This window comes from Uncinocarpus reesii, genomic scaffold, assembly GCF_000003515.1.
Source record: "Uncinocarpus reesii 1704 scaffold_2 genomic scaffold, whole genome shotgun sequence".
NCBI lineage: Eukaryota > Fungi > Ascomycota > Eurotiomycetes > Onygenales > Onygenaceae > Uncinocarpus > Uncinocarpus reesii.
Genome location: NW_003052499.1, coordinates 2,536,676 through 2,555,807, shown reverse-complemented (window position 1 = coordinate 2,555,807; position 19,132 = coordinate 2,536,676). Strand labels below are relative to the sequence as shown.

Below are 19,132 nucleotides of genomic sequence, written 5' to 3'. Positions count from 1 at the left end.
CAAACTCAGACAATGCGAGGCTCTGATGGCATAGAATCGCCCAATTTTCAGTCACTTTACATAGTCGCGTATCGAATGTTTATTGCTCTGGCGATTCGGCCGTTCCTGTCACCAGTTTGTGGGTATCCATAGTCTCCTGGTTTCGTGATCATGGGAGCCTCGGAGTCCAAACTCGTTTTCAGGCAGGGGATCTTTCGTCTTTCGGAGGAGAAGAACATACCTGCTGACGATCCATATTGGACTGGCGTAAGTACAGGCCTGCGCGCGGGTTGGAATTCATGTCGCTAGAAGTCGGCTAACATACACGCGCAGTTCTGGGAGCTTCCGGAATCCGTTGAAGATGTCTTCACATTGTTTGCCCCCGTCGATATACGAAGAACCCGCGACACGGCACTAGGGAATCTCGAGACTCTATTGCTTGCGGTTACCTCTCGCCTTACGGCCCTCAGACACCATCCATCGTTTCCCGATCCCCAACTTGCCCCGCCTCGCGAGGCACTGAACTGCATCCGCGTACTTACACGGCTCTTGCCATTCCTTTACGAAGCGGAACATTTGGAGATATGGGAAGAGAAATTTTTCTGGGGTCAGAGGAAGAGGAAAACACGCCAGGCACAGCTAGCGTCTCGGGTCTTGTTCGATGAGTCTCGAAATGAGGAAGATCGCGATGCGCAACCCCAGGAGGAAGATTATGAAGACGCAAAACCTCTTGCCGAAGAACTCCTTGATACGTTGGTGGATTTATTGTTTTTCGCTGGGTTTACAATACCGCAGCTACCGAGCACCAAGGGCAAGGTTCAATATTCAATTTGGCAGAGCGGAATAGGCTGCCATACTTCCATGGGGTCGAACAAGGAGCTCGAAAGCAATCGGATGGAGATATTACGACTCTTGCTAACATTGACAGGCCAATCTATGTATATGCCACCAAGTAAGTTACTTGAATGCTTTGAAGTTGTATATCTCAAGCTAACACCTGTAGACTTGCTGCCTGTTAAAGGGGTAAAGTCTCTGACATATCTCACGACCTGTCCGGACAAGAAGCTGGTTTTGTCAGTACTTTGCTCCTTGCTGAATACAGTAGGTTTCCCGTATCCGATGGCAAAGGCTCTGGGTCTTCCTAACACGGCCTAGACTCTCAAGTATAATCCGGCGCCTTGGAAAATGCCTTATGACCACGTTGTTTGGAAAGATTCCAGACAAATACTCGTGATATACTCCTTACAGCTACTCCTTACACTATTACTCTATCCTATTCCAGAGGGTGGAAATGGTGCGCCACCGAAAAACTACTATCGGCACTTTTTTGGAAGATTACATCAACCGCAAGATTTCCAATTTTTGGTCGATGGGATGACGCGGATTCTCAATCAACCAGTTCGCTTCCCCGCCCTCGCTCGTGAGTTTGGTGCTTTGACTAATGGAGCTACAGATGCAAGCCACATCATCATATCTTCCGGGAAGCCAGAAGTCCGTCAAGTGGGCTCCAGAGATGATGATGCTGTTCTGGGAAGCGCTCCAGTGCAATAAGAGATTCAGATCATTCATCGTTGATTCGAGCCGTGCCTATGACTTCATAATCATCTGCCTTTTCTATGCAAACGAATACAAGACTGACCCTACAAAACATGGTATTGTCAAAATGTGCGTGTTTTTACTACAGACCCTCAGTGTTGAACCCGGTTTTGGTTGCAATCTATTCAAAAAGTTCGACGCGCAAGATACGCTCCCTCCTAGCATAAGACTTCCTAATTTCCGTGGCACATATGGGGACTTTCTTATCATTGTACGTTAATGTTTGTCTTTGCTTTCAGCTTGATGATTCTAACTAGTATAGTCCATCCATACCCTAATGTCTACCAGCAAAGGCAAACTAGATGCGGTTTATCCTGCGTTATTGGCTATCATGAACAATATAGCAGCTTACACTGAACACCTCTCACCTGCAGCATGCTCCCGGGTGATTCAGTTGTTCGCATCTATGGCTTCCCCAAGTTTCCTTTTAGCCCAAGAGACGAATCATGTTTTATTGTCTTCCCTTCTTAAATTTATTAATACAGTGCTAGAGCACCAATACAGCAGTAAGTGAATCAAGACACTTCAACTGGGAATAAACTAACACTTTACAGAGAATCCATATCTTGTATATGCCGTTTTGAAATCACAAACGCCGGTTTGAAGGACTCCGGGCATTTACCCTGGAAAGCGGACAACAAGAAATAGAACAACAAAGGCATCGGAGGAAAGCCAGCTTGAGCAACAACGACCAGCTATCTGGCGCCACTTACGGCCAATCTGAAGATATTCGTACTCCGGTGCAATCACTGAGTCACGTTCCTGAGGAAGACAGCGCCTTTGCTATAGGGGACGATGACTCCGACGAAGAGACCCAGCGTCAACCAACCCCGTCTCAGTCATCCCCGTCTCTTGGGAACTCGGGCACCCCTTCACTAGCATCACCTACGGACGAAAGCGTTCCACATCAGCTTCGAGGTTTATCCGAGAAGGCCCGTGGCAAGATGCCGGCCGGCCAAGCTGCGTTCTCTCGGCAGAATAGCAACACTAGTTTGAATAGCTACGCTGCAGCATCCAGTCTTTCGACGACTGCCAGCGGCTTTGTTCCGACTGCCGCTTGGGTAAGCCCCGATATATCCACCTCTGTGGAACCAAGATTTACTAACAGGATTATCTAGATTGAATCATGGGTTCCGGAGCTGCCCCTTCACACCATTTTAACCGTTATTTCTGCGATATCACCCCACGTTCAAGCAGCAGCCCTCGAATCATCTCTTAATCCCGAGGCACGGACACTACTTTCCGAACTCCCATCCTTTAAAGAAGAACCACACATTCAAGCGGTACTTTCGGACCCATCTCCCATTCAGGTTCACCTGTTTGAATGGTCCCCGCTCTCACTTGGTTGGTACGAGTCGTTATTATGGGGATTTATTTTTTCCAGTGAAATGGTAGTGGGATCGGCATCCGGCTCGACGCCAGGGGCGGTTGGAGTCTGGAATGGGACCGCTCTTAAGCTGTTTAGGGTCCAAGAAGCGGCTGCCCAAGGGCCAACGCTCTTAGCCCCGAAAGGTGCGGTAGACGCCGTAGGGTCTAGTATCGTGCAGCGGATTGGGAGCTTGAACCTCAGGGGTCGGTCGAGCGTTTCTCAAGATGGCCAAGGCGAGTCGGAGAGTTTGAGGGTGCGAGAAGTTTAGGAATATGCGTCCTTTACATTCTCAATACAAATTCTTTCCAAATCTTGGTAGGCATCCTGGGGCAAGCTTTTATGAAATCACGATGTATATCATGGGCAGGTTTACTGTGTATTTTAAGCCAAAACATTTCAACTTTGCAATTGCGTTGCAACATAGTCAGTTCCCCCTAACTACACTACTTCAAGTTCGGCAATGCATCTCTGCTGGATCATCGTTGTATGAAGTAATAGCAAGTTCATTATCCTTGTTTTTCCCGGAAGCAACAATTCCCGGGGAATCATAGTCAGATCTCCGGATCCTCGTATACGGCAGCCAGCACGGGTCCGGATGCTGCTGTTTTACTGCCGACGATGGGCACTTGGCTTTCATCAAGATAACCCGTGCATTCCCAAGAGAACATGACATCCGCGCTGTGTGGATTCCCGCAACCTCGCTTTCGTTTGTTTCTTCGAGGAGAGAAGATCTTTGCACGTGATAGAGGTTGAGGCTGCCGCAATTCCAGCAAACGAACTTGTAAAAAGAACTGCACAGCACCCGCTCTGCCTCCAGCGGGGATACATCTTCCCAAGTCCACACCGTTCGTCCTAGCCAAAATCGCCTTTTTGTCCCCGGGCCGTCGTTGAGAGTTCAATCATGAGAGTGACGTCATTATTCGTCGCGTCTACCCTGGGCGCGTGGACGGCTGTTGTCGCAAGGTCGGTCGGTTCTTCGACGCTGCAGAACATTTTGAAGGACACCGATGGGAGCCCGGAGTATCATTATCCTACAGACTTTACTCGAGAGATTATCCCGGTACGTTGTTGTGAGAGGCGCGCTGTGTGCTAGGTTGCTTCCCGGAGTTGACGCATTGCTGATTTGGCTCTAGATCCCATGCCATTCACACAAGTGCGTATAATACATAGCTAGCAAGGAGCACGGTTGTATGGCTGACAACAAGTTCCAATTTTAGTGACTACTGGAGAGATCGACCAGTTTACTCTGGTACGGCCCATGAGACCACGATAAGCCTTTTGAATTCAAAACTGATTATCTTTTAGCTATAGCAGCTGGGTGCATCTCGATAGAAGCTGATGTCTGGCTGATAGATGGGACGCTCTATGTATGCTGAATCCAAACCCTTTTTTCCTTCCGTCCAGCCTCTGACTTGTGCAGGTCGGCCACCACAAAGCGTCCTTGACGAAGGAGCGAACTTTTAAGGCACTGTATATTGATCAGATCCTCCGAATTCTCGAACGATTGAACCCTCGAACTGAATTTGAACCGACATCTACAAAGCAGTAGGGCTAATGGTTCAATCAACTTCAAGAAGGTGCTGACTCTATTCTGGTCTAGTGGCGTATTCGACACGGACACAAGGCAGACGCTGTATCTATTTATCGATATCAAAACGGACGGGGTTGAAACCTGGCGCCAGGTCTCAAAGGAGTTACAACCCCTGCGCGACTTGGGTTACTTGACCACAGTAGAAGCCGGCAGCAGGAGCGCTGGCCCCGTTACCGTCATTGGAACCGGAAACACGCCGTTGAATTTAGTGGAAGAACTCACGACTCGTGACTATTTCTACGACGCCCCTTTGGCCGATCTACACAGGCTCGAAAACATCACGTCCTTAATTTCTCCTATGGCATCGACCAGTTTTAAAAGAGCGGTTGGTGCGGTAGATTCGGATGAGGAGGATCTACTGTCTAGTGACCAGCTAGAAACTCTCAGATCCCAGATCAATGTTGCGAAGAGTAGAGGGATTGGCGCCAGGTACTGGGAAACTCCCAGTTGGCCGATTCGGAAGCGCAACGAGATTTGGAGAGTTTTATTGAAAGAAGTGTGGCATTGTTAAACGTGGATGATTTGGACGCTGCTGGGAGATACTTCTAGATCCGATGCTTTAGATGTTTCAATAACTACTTTTAGACTCAAACGTCGTACAGAAAATATGATTATGATCAAGATCCCAGGTCTTCTGGCCGTCATCAGAGGTGGGACGAAAAGTCGCGCGTCTCAGAGCTAATTCACCTTTTTAACTCAGATAAACTTGCGGACTGAATGGGAAAAGGGCTTACGTCTCAGAGAGTGAACCGTCCGGGTTTATCGGTAATTCCGAAGGCTTCAGCACCTTGTCGCCAAACTGCAATGGCTGCGCAGCCACCAGGATGAACATCATTCGCGCCTTGCCCGGGCCCGGATTGTGCCACGCATGGATTGTACCCCGCTGCACCACCAGATCATGCTGCTTCATTTTAGTCCTGACGCCGTTGTCCAGTTCCAGCTCAACCTCCCCATCCAGCAAAATGCCAAAGTCCACCGTCAACGTACGATGCATGATACTAGGCCCCCGGAGGAAAGTCAACGATGCGAGCGATCAGCCCAGCGGGGTTGTCCAGTCCCACCGGCTTGCCGTTGAATTCGGACCACTGCTCGTTGGCGTTGATGGGGAAAGCCGAAAGGTTCATTGACCAGAGGGTTGTAAACGCAAGCATTGATTCGGCGGTTGCGGGAGATTGGGTCTCCGAAAGGGGGTCATACGGAACGAGTTGTTTGTCGGATTCGACGATTGCTTCGCCGGTGGGGGAGTGGCCGGTGACGATGCGCCGGAAGGAGGGGTAGTGGGATGCTTGTGGTTCGTCTTGAGCCATTATTAGAGAAGATATATAGTATCAGCAGGCTATATTGAGATTGGTTTATTAAAAAGCTAGAGGCGACGAAGAGTTTTGGATGCTCAAGACTCAAGAGGGCTCAAGAGGTTTCAATCTTTGTGGAATAGAGGGGAGTCGGAACTAGTTATATGCTTGAGAGTGCATCACACACTTTATGCGCTGTCTCGAGTGCGCTGGTTGGCCATTGCACGGAACAATGAATCCAGATGCTGGCTCATTGTGTAGCAAAGGTAGTTAACCAAGAATTGACAAGTCGACTGCGGGATGGCCCGGCATCCAACCGTGAATGTCTAAAGTGCAGCACCAAGTCCCACAGGCAGCAAAGCAGAAGACAGCACACCACAGTCAACTGTTCAAGCAAGATGTAGTCAATTCGTGAAGTTGACGATGGTAACCCGTATCAAAAATACGGGAAGTATTGATGACCTCATTGTATCTATCACGTGATAAGTTTGTTTGCACTGTTTGTCTTAGTTTTAAATCCGTTATGTCCGGGTGACACGTGACTCTGTCTTTACCCAAAACGGCATCGAAGCGACGCAGCGACGGCTTGCGACGATGGACTGCAACTCGAACAAAGGCATTCCACGCTGCTTGCAATGGCCTCGTCGCGTTTGGCGCAGGAGCTCGCGCAGTCACTGCCTCGGGGCGTGCAACTGTCGGTGCGGCACGTGGCTTGCGCGCCCACTCCCTGTCAGCCCATCTTCGCCGCGCCTCCAGGTGAGGATCCAGAGCTAACCAGTCGCGAAAACCACTTTCTTGCCGTGTCGATCAGACCAAGCGACACTTCTACCGACAATGGCAATAATGGAGAACTGCTGGTTTTCTCAATTGAGGTTCTGGTGTATACCACTGCGCGCCTGACCACGGTCTTTGTATCCAAGGCCGACTCGACCGGCTACCTCCACCTTTTGAACCAGCCTACGAAATCACTGACCAGAACCGTGTTTACTGTATTCATCTCTAACATCTTGCGCGAATGTCAGCGGCCGGGTATACGCCTTGTGCTATCTCTCTTCGCCAGGGCTCAAAACCAGTACCTCTTCCCCGGCAGCATAGAAAACGCGCATAAACACGTCTTGGATGATCGCGGGTTAATCAAGTGGTGGGGCCGCGTCTTCGATGCTATCCTACGGGGTTTCGGGCCGGAGAACCAATCTACAAACATCGCCGAAAAGCAAGGATCGAGCGGAACAGAAGTCGAAAATACCACGGCCACCGCGTACCTCATCGTTCCTGGATGCGACAAGTACGAGACCAGAGCCTTCTTTCCACCGAGTGCAAAGCTAGATCCCCAAGGCAAACCCCGCTGGCTGAATAGCTATCCCCTCCATCAGATCTGCCCGACTCCCGATGCCCCTCCACGATGCCTCGTCCCTCGTTTCCCCGACGACCCCAAGGGGAGATTCCTCGACGAGCTTGACGACGAAATCTTTGGTCAGAATGCGAAACCCCCCAAAGGAAAGGTCCTTAAATGGGTGAATGAAATGATGGATGAAACTGAAAAGTCTTCCCACAGCCGTCCCACTACTGGTCAGTGGCTGAGCGTAAAATCTCTTGTGGAGTTTTGGGAAATGATGACGTTCAGACAAGAATGTTCTGCCGGGAGGCTTGTCGGATTTTTATGGATGATCATTAATCCACCGGGATTGCTGAAATCGGATGGATTAAAAACAGCTGCGTCCCTAAAGTCGAGTGACCAGCCGAAATTCCCATTTCGTTCGAAACCAGATGTTTCGGCCGCCAAAGCTTATGAATCGATCGAGCCGAGGGCAGAAACTGCCTTGTTCAACCAGTCGGAACAAGTCCCAAAAGACATCCCTGTATCAAATGGCACCAAAACCCCGTCCTGCGCAGAAAACGGGGCATCCGAAGGACAAGCAAATCAATCCACCCCGACCACAGAAAGTAATCAAACCAAATCCCCTGCAAAAATTAGCAACACTATACTTCTTAGCAAGAAGAAGTATAACACCTTGTGCAATTTTCTTCTCACGCTCGACTTTGCCGACAAATCACTCGCTCTGGCCAGTACCAAATCTTGGCTCGAGAAACTCTCTACCTTGGCGGATGGTACAGACCACGGTGAGGTGGTTGATGGCGCCAATGATCCGTCTGAAGTGTCAGAATCACCACTCGGTAGTCAAGCAGAGCCCTCAAATCCGTTAAATACCGGACTGATTTTTAAGAAACGCAAGAGGCATACGAACGACGACCACCCAGACGTAACCAATTCACAGCAAGAATCAAGCACCAAAGTAAATGTCTTGAATGCTACGCTGATAAGGAAGAAGAAGAAAACTGGGTAATCGGTCGGTTTGCAGTATCTTTTGTTTTTGTCGTGCGCGGTGCCATGGAGTTCTCGGACCTTGATTCTTACGACGCATACAAAGAATACTAGCGCGGTGGCATAGGGCGAATATTTGTGTCGGCGATTCTTAATCGGATTTCGGAGCTTTTGGTAGCATCTTTAAATGGCCACCTTAAGAGGAAAGGCGGTAGCTCTGAGCACAAAACTTATACCAATGATAACTGATTCAAATATGTCCATTCTAAAACAAAATCGGCATCATTCAATTGCAAACCTAAAACAATCTACTCGACTGCGCTCCCAGCCGCCCAATTCATATTCTTTTGCTTTCTTTTCAGACTGTCCAACCAATCTTAAAAGCACGATTCTACCCCAAGCCGTCCGACTCGTGCGGTCAAAAAAGATTACCTTTTTTTTATGCCCATGACCTACCTATTGTTCATGTTGATCTTGGTTGTATCCAGCTATTGGAGGATGTCAATGCAATTGCTCATGACGGCCCAATCTACCAGGCAAGCTTCGCTAATATGCCGTTTGGCGAACCACGGACGAAATACTTTCTCGTTTCATCGAGAAGCAGGATTCCAATGCCGAAGGCGACTGGGATAAAGAAATATTCCACCGGGACTGACGTGGTATCCACCGTATCTTGAATTCCGGGAATGTAGCAGACTAGGAGCAGTTAGAAAAGAAGGCAATAGTGTGGTAGCTGCCGAAACACGAATTACTCACATATAAAAACGATGAAAAGAGACCACACCATTCCTGCGAAGAGTAGCGGATTCTGAGTCTGCTTGTTAAACAATGGTGGTTGCTGGAATATACTAAGGCGCCTTGTCCTTGTTGCCAATAAGTTGAAGAATTGGATGACCACCAAGTTTACAAAGTAGATCGACGAAGCGTGATTTGTGACCTCGGCCACGTAGTCTGGGTCGTACTGCGGACCCCAATTGCCAAACTTCAATACCAACGCACTGAAGGGGATCCCGCGTCGCTGCGTACAGTAAGAATAAGTAACAATGTTATCATACAGACATAGGTTAAGTGAGAGCATACCGACATGTACCAGAACGCCATCACAAATGAGAGTAGGCATTCATAAACACCAATGAATGTGTAGGCATGAAGGATGAATCTAACGTTAACTAATCGGTCTTTTTTCGCGTTGCGTGGAGGCCCGAAGCAGAACATCCATCTCAGGTTTCTCATATGCGAGTGCAATAGCTCCACCAGCATCAGTGAATAAACTACAAAACTTGTTAGCAAATGTCAGGCAAACACGATAGAAGTGTCTAACCATATTATAATCTATAATCCATTAGTGTTAGCCCTAGTGTCAAAAGAGGACTTTAGGGAATGCTCACCATCAAAAATGAGGATAGTACTTGGGGAACCCCGAGAACGACGTTTGCCATAACAGGCCCTAGAAAAGGCTAACATTAGTACCCAAACTTAAACTAGAGCAAAGGCAAAAGGCATACATAGCTCGCTGAAACTACCGGCCGGGAGGAGATAAATGATGGTTTTCTTCAAATTATCTGTAGAATCCAGTCAGTGGTTGAGCCAATACCGCCCATTTATGAAACTTACCAAAGGTCAATCGGCCATACTTTACGGCCTCAACGATAGCAGAAAACGAGTCCAGAAGGACCATGTCCGAAGCTTCGATTGCAATATCGGATCCGCTCCCCAAGGCAACTCCAACGTCAGCAGCCTTCAGTGCTGGCGCATCATTCACTCCATCGCCGGTCATCGCGACAGTATGATCGCGCGATTGAAATTCTTTCACAATTCGTAATTTCTGTTCTGGTGTGGTACGCGCGAAGACGATTTCCTCGTACATACAAAGTTGATCCCATTGTGATTCATTAAGAGTGATCAACTCGGGCCCGCTTATTGCGATGGAACGGAGACCCTCGGTTTCCACCGCCGTTTGCGGTTTTTCAAAACTGCGATTAAGATTATCAATGGAATGGACCAAGGCTGGTGCGCTTCTTATAATACCACAGTCCCTTGCGATGGCTTGAGCTGTAAGCTTGAAGTCTCCGGTGACCTTGCATGCGTAGTTAGCGTATAACCCTTATGAAAAGGGGCCAAAGGGTTTCAGTACCATCAGGACACGAATTCCGGCAGTACGAAGAGTATCGACCACGTTGGGGATTTCATCCCTCTTTTAGTAATGTCAACGTCAGGGCTCTGTCGAGGTTATAGACTGGGAATAGGAAAACTCACAATTGGGTCAATAAGACCCCAAAGACCGATAAACGTAAGGTCTCCCCTCGCCAAATCAAGGACAGCCTTTTCGGCCTTTGCTGATTTGAGCACTGAGGACATATCATTGTGGATTGTCTTTTGTGCTATTAGGATAACACGTTTACCCTCACTGGACCACCGATTCTTGACACTTTCAATGGTGGCTTGATCAGCGTTTGACAAGTGCGTAATTGTCCCGTCATTTCGTAACAACGTGTCGCATCGAGATAGTAGCACCTCAGGGGCACCTTTAATCCATAGCTCTCTAGATAGTGATTAGTTTATAACGATCAGCTTTTTGGAGAAGATACAACCATACGCATCAGAAGGCAAGTGGTGCTTTTCTCCCTGCTCGAATGGAGACATTATCCGAATCATAAACTTGTTTTTGCTGTTGAACGCTACTTCAAAAACCTTCTTCCAGTTCATCCTGAGATCCTGAACGGATGACAGCATCTCAGAAAATCTTAAAATGGCTTGGTCAGTGGGATCACCGTATATTTTCATCATCCCAGTTGGGAGTTTAGTGGTAGAAGCGTCGAATTCCGCGGCATTGCACAGGGCCCCTGAAACACGGAGTCTCTCCAAGCCGCGATTTGAAATATCTTCGCCAAGTTTCCCAGTGAATAGCCCTTCTTTAGCATCGTCCGCTTTGTACTCCTTCCCTCCGGCATAGGTATCCGTCACGTATATCTCGTTCTATCATTCCTAGTATCAATGATGTTTCCGACGAACAACTGGAGAAGGTCGTAGCTTTGACTTACCTTTGTCAAAGTTCCTGTTTTGTCAGAACAAATGACGGAAACCGCTCCAAGCGTTTCTACTGTTGCTAGGGACTTGCAAAGAATCTTATTTTTCTTCATGATGTTGGCTCCAATGGTAAGACTCATTGCAACTGCAACTGGCAAGCCCTCAGGGACAAATGCGATGCCGACACTAACACAGTTCACAATGAGCAGCGAGACGTTAATCCAGTCGGGATGGTCTCTCCGTAACCACGTGGCCCTGTCTCCCGTCAGAATTAGACCCAAGCCAGAATGTGATTAGAAAACATACCAGAGTACAATGACTAAAACAACCACGGTTGCAATGAAGGAGGCGATGATAAGAACAAAGCGTAATATTTCCTTTTGAATGGGTGTAAATTCATGTCGGGGTTTGTTTGTTAGACCTGCAATCCGCCCAAATATCGTCGAGTCACCTGTTGAGACACAGATTCCGGTAGCCGTGCCTGCGACACAGTGGGTACCCTGAATATCTTTTTTATTTGGTTTCCAAATAGTTTCTATCGGTGGATTCAATTGTCCCATTGACGGGTTCAGATTCACCTAAATAAGGTGTAAGCACAATGACCCTGAACTCAATTCAAATGTTCTTACCTGTCAAAATAGACCGATCGAATTTCAAGTCAGGGGAAGCCTCGACTAGGCGAACATCGGCCGGTAGCTTATTGCCTTGTTTTATTTTAATCACATCACCCGGAACGAGGTCAAGAGCTGACTTCAGCGAAGTAGCTCCATCCCGAATAACCATGCAGTCATCCGGAAGCATAGTTTTGATAGAAGCCATAACCCTGGAGGAAGACCAGTCCTGCCAAGCATTGAACCCAGCCTGGATGACCCAAACCGCACCAAGGACAATTGCAAGGGCAAGATTTGCTAGAGCGGGAGGGTTACCCAGTGGCTTCCACGCTATGAACACTAGTATGCATCCGATAAAGAGTAGAACACCAAACCCCCCAAAGAAATAACCCATTATCTTTCGAAACCATTCTGTGCGCGGGGGCGTCGGCGCATTTTTTCCATATTTTGAAATGCGACGTTGGGCTTGCTCAACAGATAACCCCTGAACGATAGAAGTAGAGAGCCTGCGAACCAGTTCATCGATCGATATCAGATGCCAATCAAGTTCGGATATCCCTTCAATGGATAGGTTAGAAGTTTAAAGTAAAATTGGCAAGTTATAAACGTACCGGCAAGACGGTCGCCGTCATCCTTCCCAATAATGCCCCCCGGAGTCATGCTTGAAAGATTCATCAACATTATAAGAGCTACGCATTGTTCAAGGTCAGAAGTGTGTAAAAAGAATTCGGCAATGGCAAAGAAGGGCTCACAGCGTTCGGTAAGTAATTGGAAGGGCAGCTTCAGGGGCAACTACTCGGCTATGAGCAGATCGTATTGATATGGCTGAAGCGGCGGAACCTCGACGATGCAAGGAGCGGCGCGAAGCATCAGATCGCACTGCATCTTCCTCGTCCGCATAGCGGATGCGCGATCTAGCTTCTTTTTCGACAGCCATGCCGTAAAAGGGTGCAGGTCCTCTTTCGGAAACTTATGTCGAACGAATGGTGGTACAATTTGTAAAGGAAAATCTGGGAGGAAAGGCAATGTCTCGCTCGTTGCAGGGGCTTATATAGAAAAAAATATAAGTGGCACTGCCCCGGCCGGCGCTTCCAGGAATTACAGCATGTTTACAGCATACAGGCAATATGCAGTTCTAAAAAAGGGGCAAACTCTTCATTGAAGGCGATGTAAGGCGGTTCCAATCAACGGCCATTGCAGACGAGAGGTGTGAGGAAAGCAGGCCATGCATACGGAAATAAATCCCTCATATAAAAATCGAGATTTAGTCCATCGCGTACGGATGCCAGGTTGGGACTGGGAGCTGAAAGAGGGGTAGAGGAGGGAAAAAAAGGCAGAGAATTACGAGCGCCTTGGTATAGCGAGAGTGTCATGACTTGCGCGTGAATTTGGAGAACCTGGATGGATGGTGGTCTGGATTTGTCTCCTGACGGATTCCTGGTACGGTTATGTGCATTCGCATGCCACGGCTACCCAAACTCAAGAAAACACAACATGAACGGCCGGGAAAGGGACTGCTGGCGCACACTATTATGTTGTTGTGAGCCATGAGCCCTGAAGGATGAGGAGAGACGTAACTTAGACGTCAGCACAAGAGCACGAGGCAAAAGGGACTCCGGGTGTCAGTGAAACACATCTGCTCTCTGACGGAGTGTGACGCTGCAAGGATCGCGGCAGATGGGCAAAGCTTCCCATTGGAGCCAGCTGGGGATTCTGCGGAAGTTTGGCACATTTTTTTGCGTCCCGCACGGGCAGTTTAAAAGATGCTTTGATTCCTGAGTATTCGCTAGCACGCTGGTGGTCAAGAAGCGCCGTGGCCGCTAGCGGAGCGTGTTCCTAGCCATCCCACATGATCTATGGGGTATATTCGCGGTATGCACGACGGCCAATTCGTGATTGTGAGACCAGATGTCTGGCACAGCAGCAGCCACCGTGTTCACCAGCATCGAGATGACTGCAGAATGGGATGTCGAGAGTGGTGTGCGGTGCGTCGCGCGCCGTGGAAGAAGGAGAAGACGAAGCGAGAGGTCGGTTCGGCAGACGTGCAAATAAGCTTCGGATAGCAAAGGAAAAAGAAGTGGGGAACGCTGAGGCGGAGAGCTTGGTCCAATGGCAGGCCACGAAACAGCTAGCTCGAGCCACACTTCCTGCCCGTTGCATAATAACCTTAAAATCTGACTTTTAGTCGACTGAGGCTGTGTATGCGTCCAGCGGGGAAGGGAGGGGGCGGCAGTCTCATTCTGTGGTGAGTGATTTTCCCAGAAGTTACGGCGGATAGATGATGTTCCTGCTGGTGGTGATACTTTAGACGAGTACGGGTGGGCACGGTATCACCAACAATGCAAGAATTAGTCACAGACGGAAGGGCTTTGTACCTCGGATGGTAAAACTGGTTGGATCAAATACTGAGCACACCTAGCAATTCATATTGCTGGCACCACTGCCCCTGGGGGCAGCTTCCAAAGAGATTTTTGTTAAGATTAACTAGGAGCCCCTTTTTTCGCACCCGTTATGATTCTCAACCACTGCAACTTTTGATGACGTAGAAACACTGCGCTAGTACCAGAGCGGTTTAGCGTGGACGTTGAGCAGTCATTTTACGCATGCTTCACCACGTGACCATGTCTAATCTGGCACAGCATCCGAGAGGTACCGGCGTTCACTCGCACTGTGATGCTCATCAGTCCTGTCACCTCATCCAGAGAATTCACAGCAAACTCAATTCGGGCCACATGCCAAATCCCAACCCATGCTGGCGGAGAGTGCTCCTTTTGAGGCGAGCAAGACTGCCCAGCCTTGCGGTCGTCAGCCACAAACATGGGCCCTTGTTGCGGGCTGTGTCGCCATCGTTTGGTACCTGGTAGTCACCCTTGTGTGCTGGATTGGATACTTTCAGCTGTGAGCTTCTACAGACTTCAATTTTGTCCTCATGACTCTATCAAGACTTGCTCGTCGTCCTGCCGCAACTAACAGACTGCTTGAAATGAAATTTTAGACAACGGTACTACTCAAAAGCCCCACAAAAAGCTCTTTCAACGACCGTGCTCTCTCCTTCGAAGCTTCCTCATGTCACGATTATCCGTCCCGTCAAGGGCCTTGAGCCTTTCCTGTATGACTGTCTAGCTGCCAGCCTCCGTCAAGACTATCCTTGCGATAAGCTCACCGTTTACTTCTGCGTGTCCTCGACTCAGGACCCGGCCTACCCCGTCTTGAAAAAGCTCCTCCAAGACTTTCCCCATGCCGATGCTCGAGTGTTTATCGAGTCTGCCTGCAATGACAACGAACTCGGCCCAAATCCCAAAATCAAAAATATGAGCCAGGCTTATCGGGAAGCAAAAGGCGACATTGTTTGGATCGTGGATTGCAATGTGTGGCTGAGCAAGGGAGTTTGCGGTAGAATGGTAGATAGACTCTGTGGGTTCGATCAGAAAGATCCCAAGAGCAAGGGGTTCAAGTTCGTGCACAATCTGCCGATAGTTGTTGATGTTCCGGATTATGCGAAGCGCGAGGATGCTAGTCTCTCAGCTACCAACTATGGAACACTTGACAATGACTCGAAAGGGCAACACAGCGATTGCTCTAACATTTCATCCGTGCTTTCCCACGGCGGAGGTCGGCTAGAGGAGCTTTTTCTCTCCTCCGCGCACGCAAAAATGTACTCCGCCCATCAACACCGTCCTCATTGCTCCCTGTATCATTGGCAAGTCCCAGTATGTTTCGGCGCTCCCACCTAAATTACCTGACTACTGTCCCTCCCAAAGACCCCCGACGACAGAGGAGAAGACCCGGGATCGATTATTTCTCGGATAATATCTGCGAGGATCACCTTATCGGTGACCGTTTATGGAAAGGGAAGGTCTTTGAAGAGGCCGAACATAACGAACAATGGGGAAAACATAGCCTTTTATTTGGGGACCTCGCCATCCAACCCATGAGTGGAATGAGCGTTGGTTCCTATATTGACCGTCGCGTGCGGTGGCTCCGGGTCCGGAAATATACGGTTTTACTCGCAACGCTTGTCGAGCCGGGCACGGAGTCATTTCTCTGCTCCGCATATCTTGCCTTTGGTTTGACTACTGCTGCTCCTGTTTTTTTCCCGGAATATTGCTCTTATTTGGCTACCTGGTCGTCTTTTGTCTACATATGGACCCTGAGCATTCTGTTGTGGATGCTGATCGATTGGACTGTGTATCTCAAGCTTCACTCCGGCGCTACCGTTGAAGTGGACGAGTATACCCCGCCCTTTGCACGCCCAATACCAAAGCCGTCGCTAACCCGTAGGCCATTCGCAGCGTGGCTTTGTGCTTGGATTGGTAGAGAAGCTTTGGCTCTGCCAATCTGGATCTGGAGTTTCTACGGCGGTGCCACCGTGGTATGGAGAGACAAGGCCTTTAAGGTCAGCATGGATATGGTAGCCCACGAAATCGGGCAGCTTTCTCCTGATGGGAAGATTCGAGCAAGTTCACAAGCAACCAGCAGACAAGGCCGTGAAGGATACAGTGATAGGGGCTCTAATGTCCGACGAAGGACACCGAATGGAAGTTTCATAAACACTGGCCTGGTCACAGCTCATGCTATGGAAAGTCAAAAAGGAAAGCTCTAAGGTTATCACGGTTCTCTTATTCCCTACCCTCTTCGTTGTACATACATACACCCATTGCCTGACAGCCCCGTTTTTCAGTTTTTTTTAGGTCTTTCCTTCAGACATTTTGATTCTGGGAGTTTAGCTTTCCAGAGATACCCCCTTGCCTTTGTACAGAATCATGTTATTGATGACTACGATTTAGTAATGTTCTAATGACACAACCCTTTTCAAAAGCGTTTTCCAATCAACATCTATTGATTTTGATAGTAAGGACCGCACATAATGACAAGAAGATATCCCGTGTACCGAGTAAGCAGGGTCTTTTGCAGCCATATCATGGGGGGCCATTTATATAGCGTTTGCCTCTACAAACGGCAATGACAAGGCAAATAAGTTTATTGGAGAAAACAGCATCGAAGTATATGATTTGAATCTAGAAAATACACATGCGCCTAAAATGCTCTCATAATCATCTAAATCAAATGCTTTTTCCAAGGAGTAAAACTTCCAAGGGCCATCAAATCAGTCAATTCAGCTAGTTCCATTCTCAATAACGCCTTCCATTTCGTCTGCATCCGCATTTCCCGATCCTGGGGTATCAGCACCTTGGTCCGAGTTTGTACCTTTTTCATATGTCAAGAGGTACTCCACCACTTGCATGGCCTTTGACATCGGCCGATCGGGCTGTGACGAAGCAGCTGCCGGTGTAGCTTCTTCACCATCACCTTCCCCTTCCTTCTCATCTTCAGTCGCAGCACTCCATTCCGATCTCTCTGCAAGAAACGCCGCGTCGTGCCCAGCGCCATTTTTGCCATCGATATCCGCGCCGGCTTCGACTAGCGCTTTGACGCATTCAAGATGCGTGTTCAGAGCGGCCCAGTGGAGCGGTGTGTTCCCGGAATGATTTGGGTGGTTGATAAGTGGGGAGTGCTGTGAAGTCTTTTGGATTGAACTGAGAAGATATCTTAAAATCTCTGCGGGGTGTTGCCGATTTTAGTCCAGGCTCATGCCCGAATTTGGTATTTCAGCCAGCTGGGCTGTAGCTTTGTGGGTTAGACTCACCGGCATTTCCGTTGGCAGCGGGCCAGTGTAAGAGGCAAGCTCTGGTTCCGCCCTCGCTTTCGTCCTCGCTATCAATAGCTGACTCGATGATAGATGCGGCAGAACAGTTGTGCTGGCGGCTGAGGTTTTCGATATCGGCCTGTAATGACGGCAAATCTCCCACTCGTGCCGAATAGATGAGATCGTCAATGGCCTCAAAGGATAGTGCAACCGCAGCCATCTCGGCTCTAGATTCGGCGTTGGTTCAGAGAATAAAGTCTCCCGGTTTGAACAGTAAAAACGCACAAAAGGCGAGAGATGAAATCCAATTAAATACGGTTTTTCACAGTAAAATAACCAGTTTTTCAGCCAGCGTTTTTTTGAGACCTTATGCAGTGTCAGCAAAGACTCCTGAAGCCACTACTCTGTCAAAAAGAACTAAATAAGGAGCAGCTACAGCACAGTTAATGGGTAGAATGCAGCGGGTATTCGTGTTGAGTTAGAGGCAGAGGAACCTTCGCCGTTGAGCATTAGCAGTCAAGCAGTAATCCCATTGCATACAAAAAAGGTTCATGCCGTGCTGTAAAATGATTCATATCGACTTTTGTAAAAAATAATGGAAGCTGCAAGCAATAAGAGGCTGTCACGGGTATCAAGCAAATTTCTGGCAAACGCAAAGACATTAAAGACCAGGTAACACAGAACGGTCTAGGGATACTGAGCCACTAAAGCAAGGGAAAAGAGCACTCACTTTTAAATCCTGCAATAGATCAGATCAATGCTTTGCTCGATATATATTTTCCAAGATTTCTTTGCGCTTCGCGGTCAAAATTTTGCGGCCCAAAACTGATATCACGTGATATTTACGGGCGCCCGGCTGCCTACACCTCATCCTGATAGTGCGTCACATAGTTATCAATACGAATGATGGATGAGATTATTTATTGAGGTGGTTTCAGAGTCTCTAAACCTATGTATTGATGACAGCCGGGTGTGGAACAGGGACCCAAGCATTGTCAGCAGTACAGAATCTGTACATACACACTCCATAACGTACAATCCCAAACGCCGGAACACCAGGTATATCCAGCACAAAATTTGCAGTCCTGTTGCTCAAAAAGCCCCAGCGCAAAGCGTACATTGTGTTGGTGTACCGCCCGTACACATTACATAAAAATATCAAGCCACGTTCAATCCCTGAGCCACGCTCGCCTTTTTTCCTCCTTTTTCTCTCTCCGCTTTTCTTTGAACGCCTTTAGCTCCCTTTTTGTTAATTTCTTCCCAGCCCGCTCCGCCTTGAGACTTTTCCCTTCATGGCTGTTAGCCGCAGCGTCAACATCGAAGTATGCATTAAGCTGGCGGCGGCTTTTGTTCTCGTCATTGAAATTCTCTGGCGTTAAACCGATAGGTTGCCATTTTCCCGTAAAGCGATTGAATGCGCCTGTAGCGGTATAGAGGACGTTTGGGTTTGCAGAGGAGGCTGGGTCCGAGGCGTCGTTTGCTTGCGGCTGCGCGTACCAGGCGTTCGGATCGTAGTCGCCATGAATAGCCGGATCATAACCTCCTGCAGCACGAGAACGCGACCGCTGTTGCTGACCCTCTTTGGTACCATTCTCTTCACCCTCAACTGCAGGGGGCGCTGGCCCTGAATCCGGAACCCGAGGGTTTTCCCTATGTGAAACAGCAGTAAAGCGATTATAAAAATAAAATGCTTGGAA

The 19,132-nt window shown here is 48.5% G+C and overlaps 8 protein-coding genes across 8 annotated transcripts in view; 4 read left to right on the top strand and 4 right to left on the bottom strand.

The window, feature by feature from the left end:
• Positions 1–150: 150 nt before the first annotated feature.
• UREG_03838 (uncharacterized protein) lies at positions 151–3,212 on the top strand (the record flags this gene model as incomplete). The annotated part of the gene is made up of 8 exons (XM_002544275.1): positions 151–246; positions 313–931; positions 983–1,080; positions 1,135–1,399; positions 1,440–1,786; positions 1,838–2,081; positions 2,302–2,636; positions 2,694–3,212. The coding sequence occupies 8 exons, from the start codon at positions 151–153 to the stop codon at positions 3,210–3,212; spliced, it is 2,523 nt and encodes an 840-aa protein (XP_002544321.1).
• Positions 3,213–3,845: 633 nt separating this feature from the next.
• On the top strand, positions 3,846–5,046 carry UREG_03837 (uncharacterized protein; the record flags this gene model as incomplete). The annotated part of the gene is made up of 5 exons (XM_002544274.1): positions 3,846–4,004; positions 4,115–4,193; positions 4,250–4,311; positions 4,365–4,489; positions 4,545–5,046. The coding sequence occupies 5 exons, from the start codon at positions 3,846–3,848 to the stop codon at positions 5,044–5,046; spliced, it is 927 nt and encodes a 308-aa protein (XP_002544320.1).
• A 219-nt stretch (positions 5,047–5,265) lies between these two features.
• UREG_03836 (uncharacterized protein) lies at positions 5,266–5,842 on the bottom strand (the record flags this gene model as incomplete). The annotated part of the gene is made up of 2 exons (XM_002544273.1): positions 5,266–5,533; positions 5,619–5,842. The coding sequence occupies 2 exons, from the start codon at positions 5,840–5,842 to the stop codon at positions 5,266–5,268; spliced, it is 492 nt and encodes a 163-aa protein (XP_002544319.1).
• Positions 5,843–6,462: 620 nt separating this feature from the next.
• Positions 6,463–8,172, top strand: UREG_03835 (uncharacterized protein; the record flags this gene model as incomplete). The annotated part of the gene is made up of 1 exon (XM_002544272.1): positions 6,463–8,172. One exon carries the CDS (start codon positions 6,463–6,465, stop codon positions 8,170–8,172), a length of 1,710 nt encoding a protein of 569 aa, XP_002544318.1.
• A 507-nt stretch (positions 8,173–8,679) lies between these two features.
• On the bottom strand, positions 8,680–12,725 carry UREG_03834 (Na/K ATPase alpha 1 isoform; the record flags this gene model as incomplete). Its single annotated transcript, XM_002544271.1, has 13 exons — positions 8,680–8,846; positions 8,907–9,168; positions 9,231–9,421; positions 9,539–9,607; positions 9,656–9,712; positions 9,765–10,227; positions 10,407–10,692; positions 10,747–11,126; positions 11,192–11,432; positions 11,484–11,658; positions 11,807–12,346; positions 12,400–12,449; positions 12,541–12,725. The coding sequence occupies 13 exons, from the start codon at positions 12,723–12,725 to the stop codon at positions 8,680–8,682; spliced, it is 3,066 nt and encodes a 1,021-aa protein (XP_002544317.1).
• A 1,684-nt stretch (positions 12,726–14,409) lies between these two features.
• Positions 14,410–16,391, top strand: UREG_03833 (uncharacterized protein; the record flags this gene model as incomplete). Its single annotated transcript, XM_002544270.1, has 4 exons — positions 14,410–14,437; positions 14,491–14,686; positions 14,784–15,498; positions 15,564–16,391. 4 exons carry the CDS (start codon positions 14,410–14,412, stop codon positions 16,389–16,391), a joined length of 1,767 nt encoding a protein of 588 aa, XP_002544316.1.
• Positions 16,392–16,904: 513 nt separating this feature from the next.
• On the bottom strand, positions 16,905–17,655 carry UREG_03832 (uncharacterized protein; the record flags this gene model as incomplete). The annotated part of the gene is made up of 2 exons (XM_002544269.1): positions 16,905–17,347; positions 17,436–17,655. The coding sequence occupies 2 exons, from the start codon at positions 17,653–17,655 to the stop codon at positions 16,905–16,907; spliced, it is 663 nt and encodes a 220-aa protein (XP_002544315.1).
• A 949-nt stretch (positions 17,656–18,604) lies between these two features.
• UREG_03831 (succinate dehydrogenase flavoprotein subunit) overlaps positions 18,605–19,132 on the bottom strand; it is a gene marked incomplete at both ends in the record, with an annotated part of 3,136 nt that continues 2,608 nt past the window's right edge. Inside the window, one exon of the mRNA XM_002544268.1 lies at positions 18,605–19,085. Coding sequence (XP_002544314.1) covers positions 18,605–19,085 — 481 coding nt within the window. The remainder of the gene's footprint in view (positions 19,086–19,132) is intronic.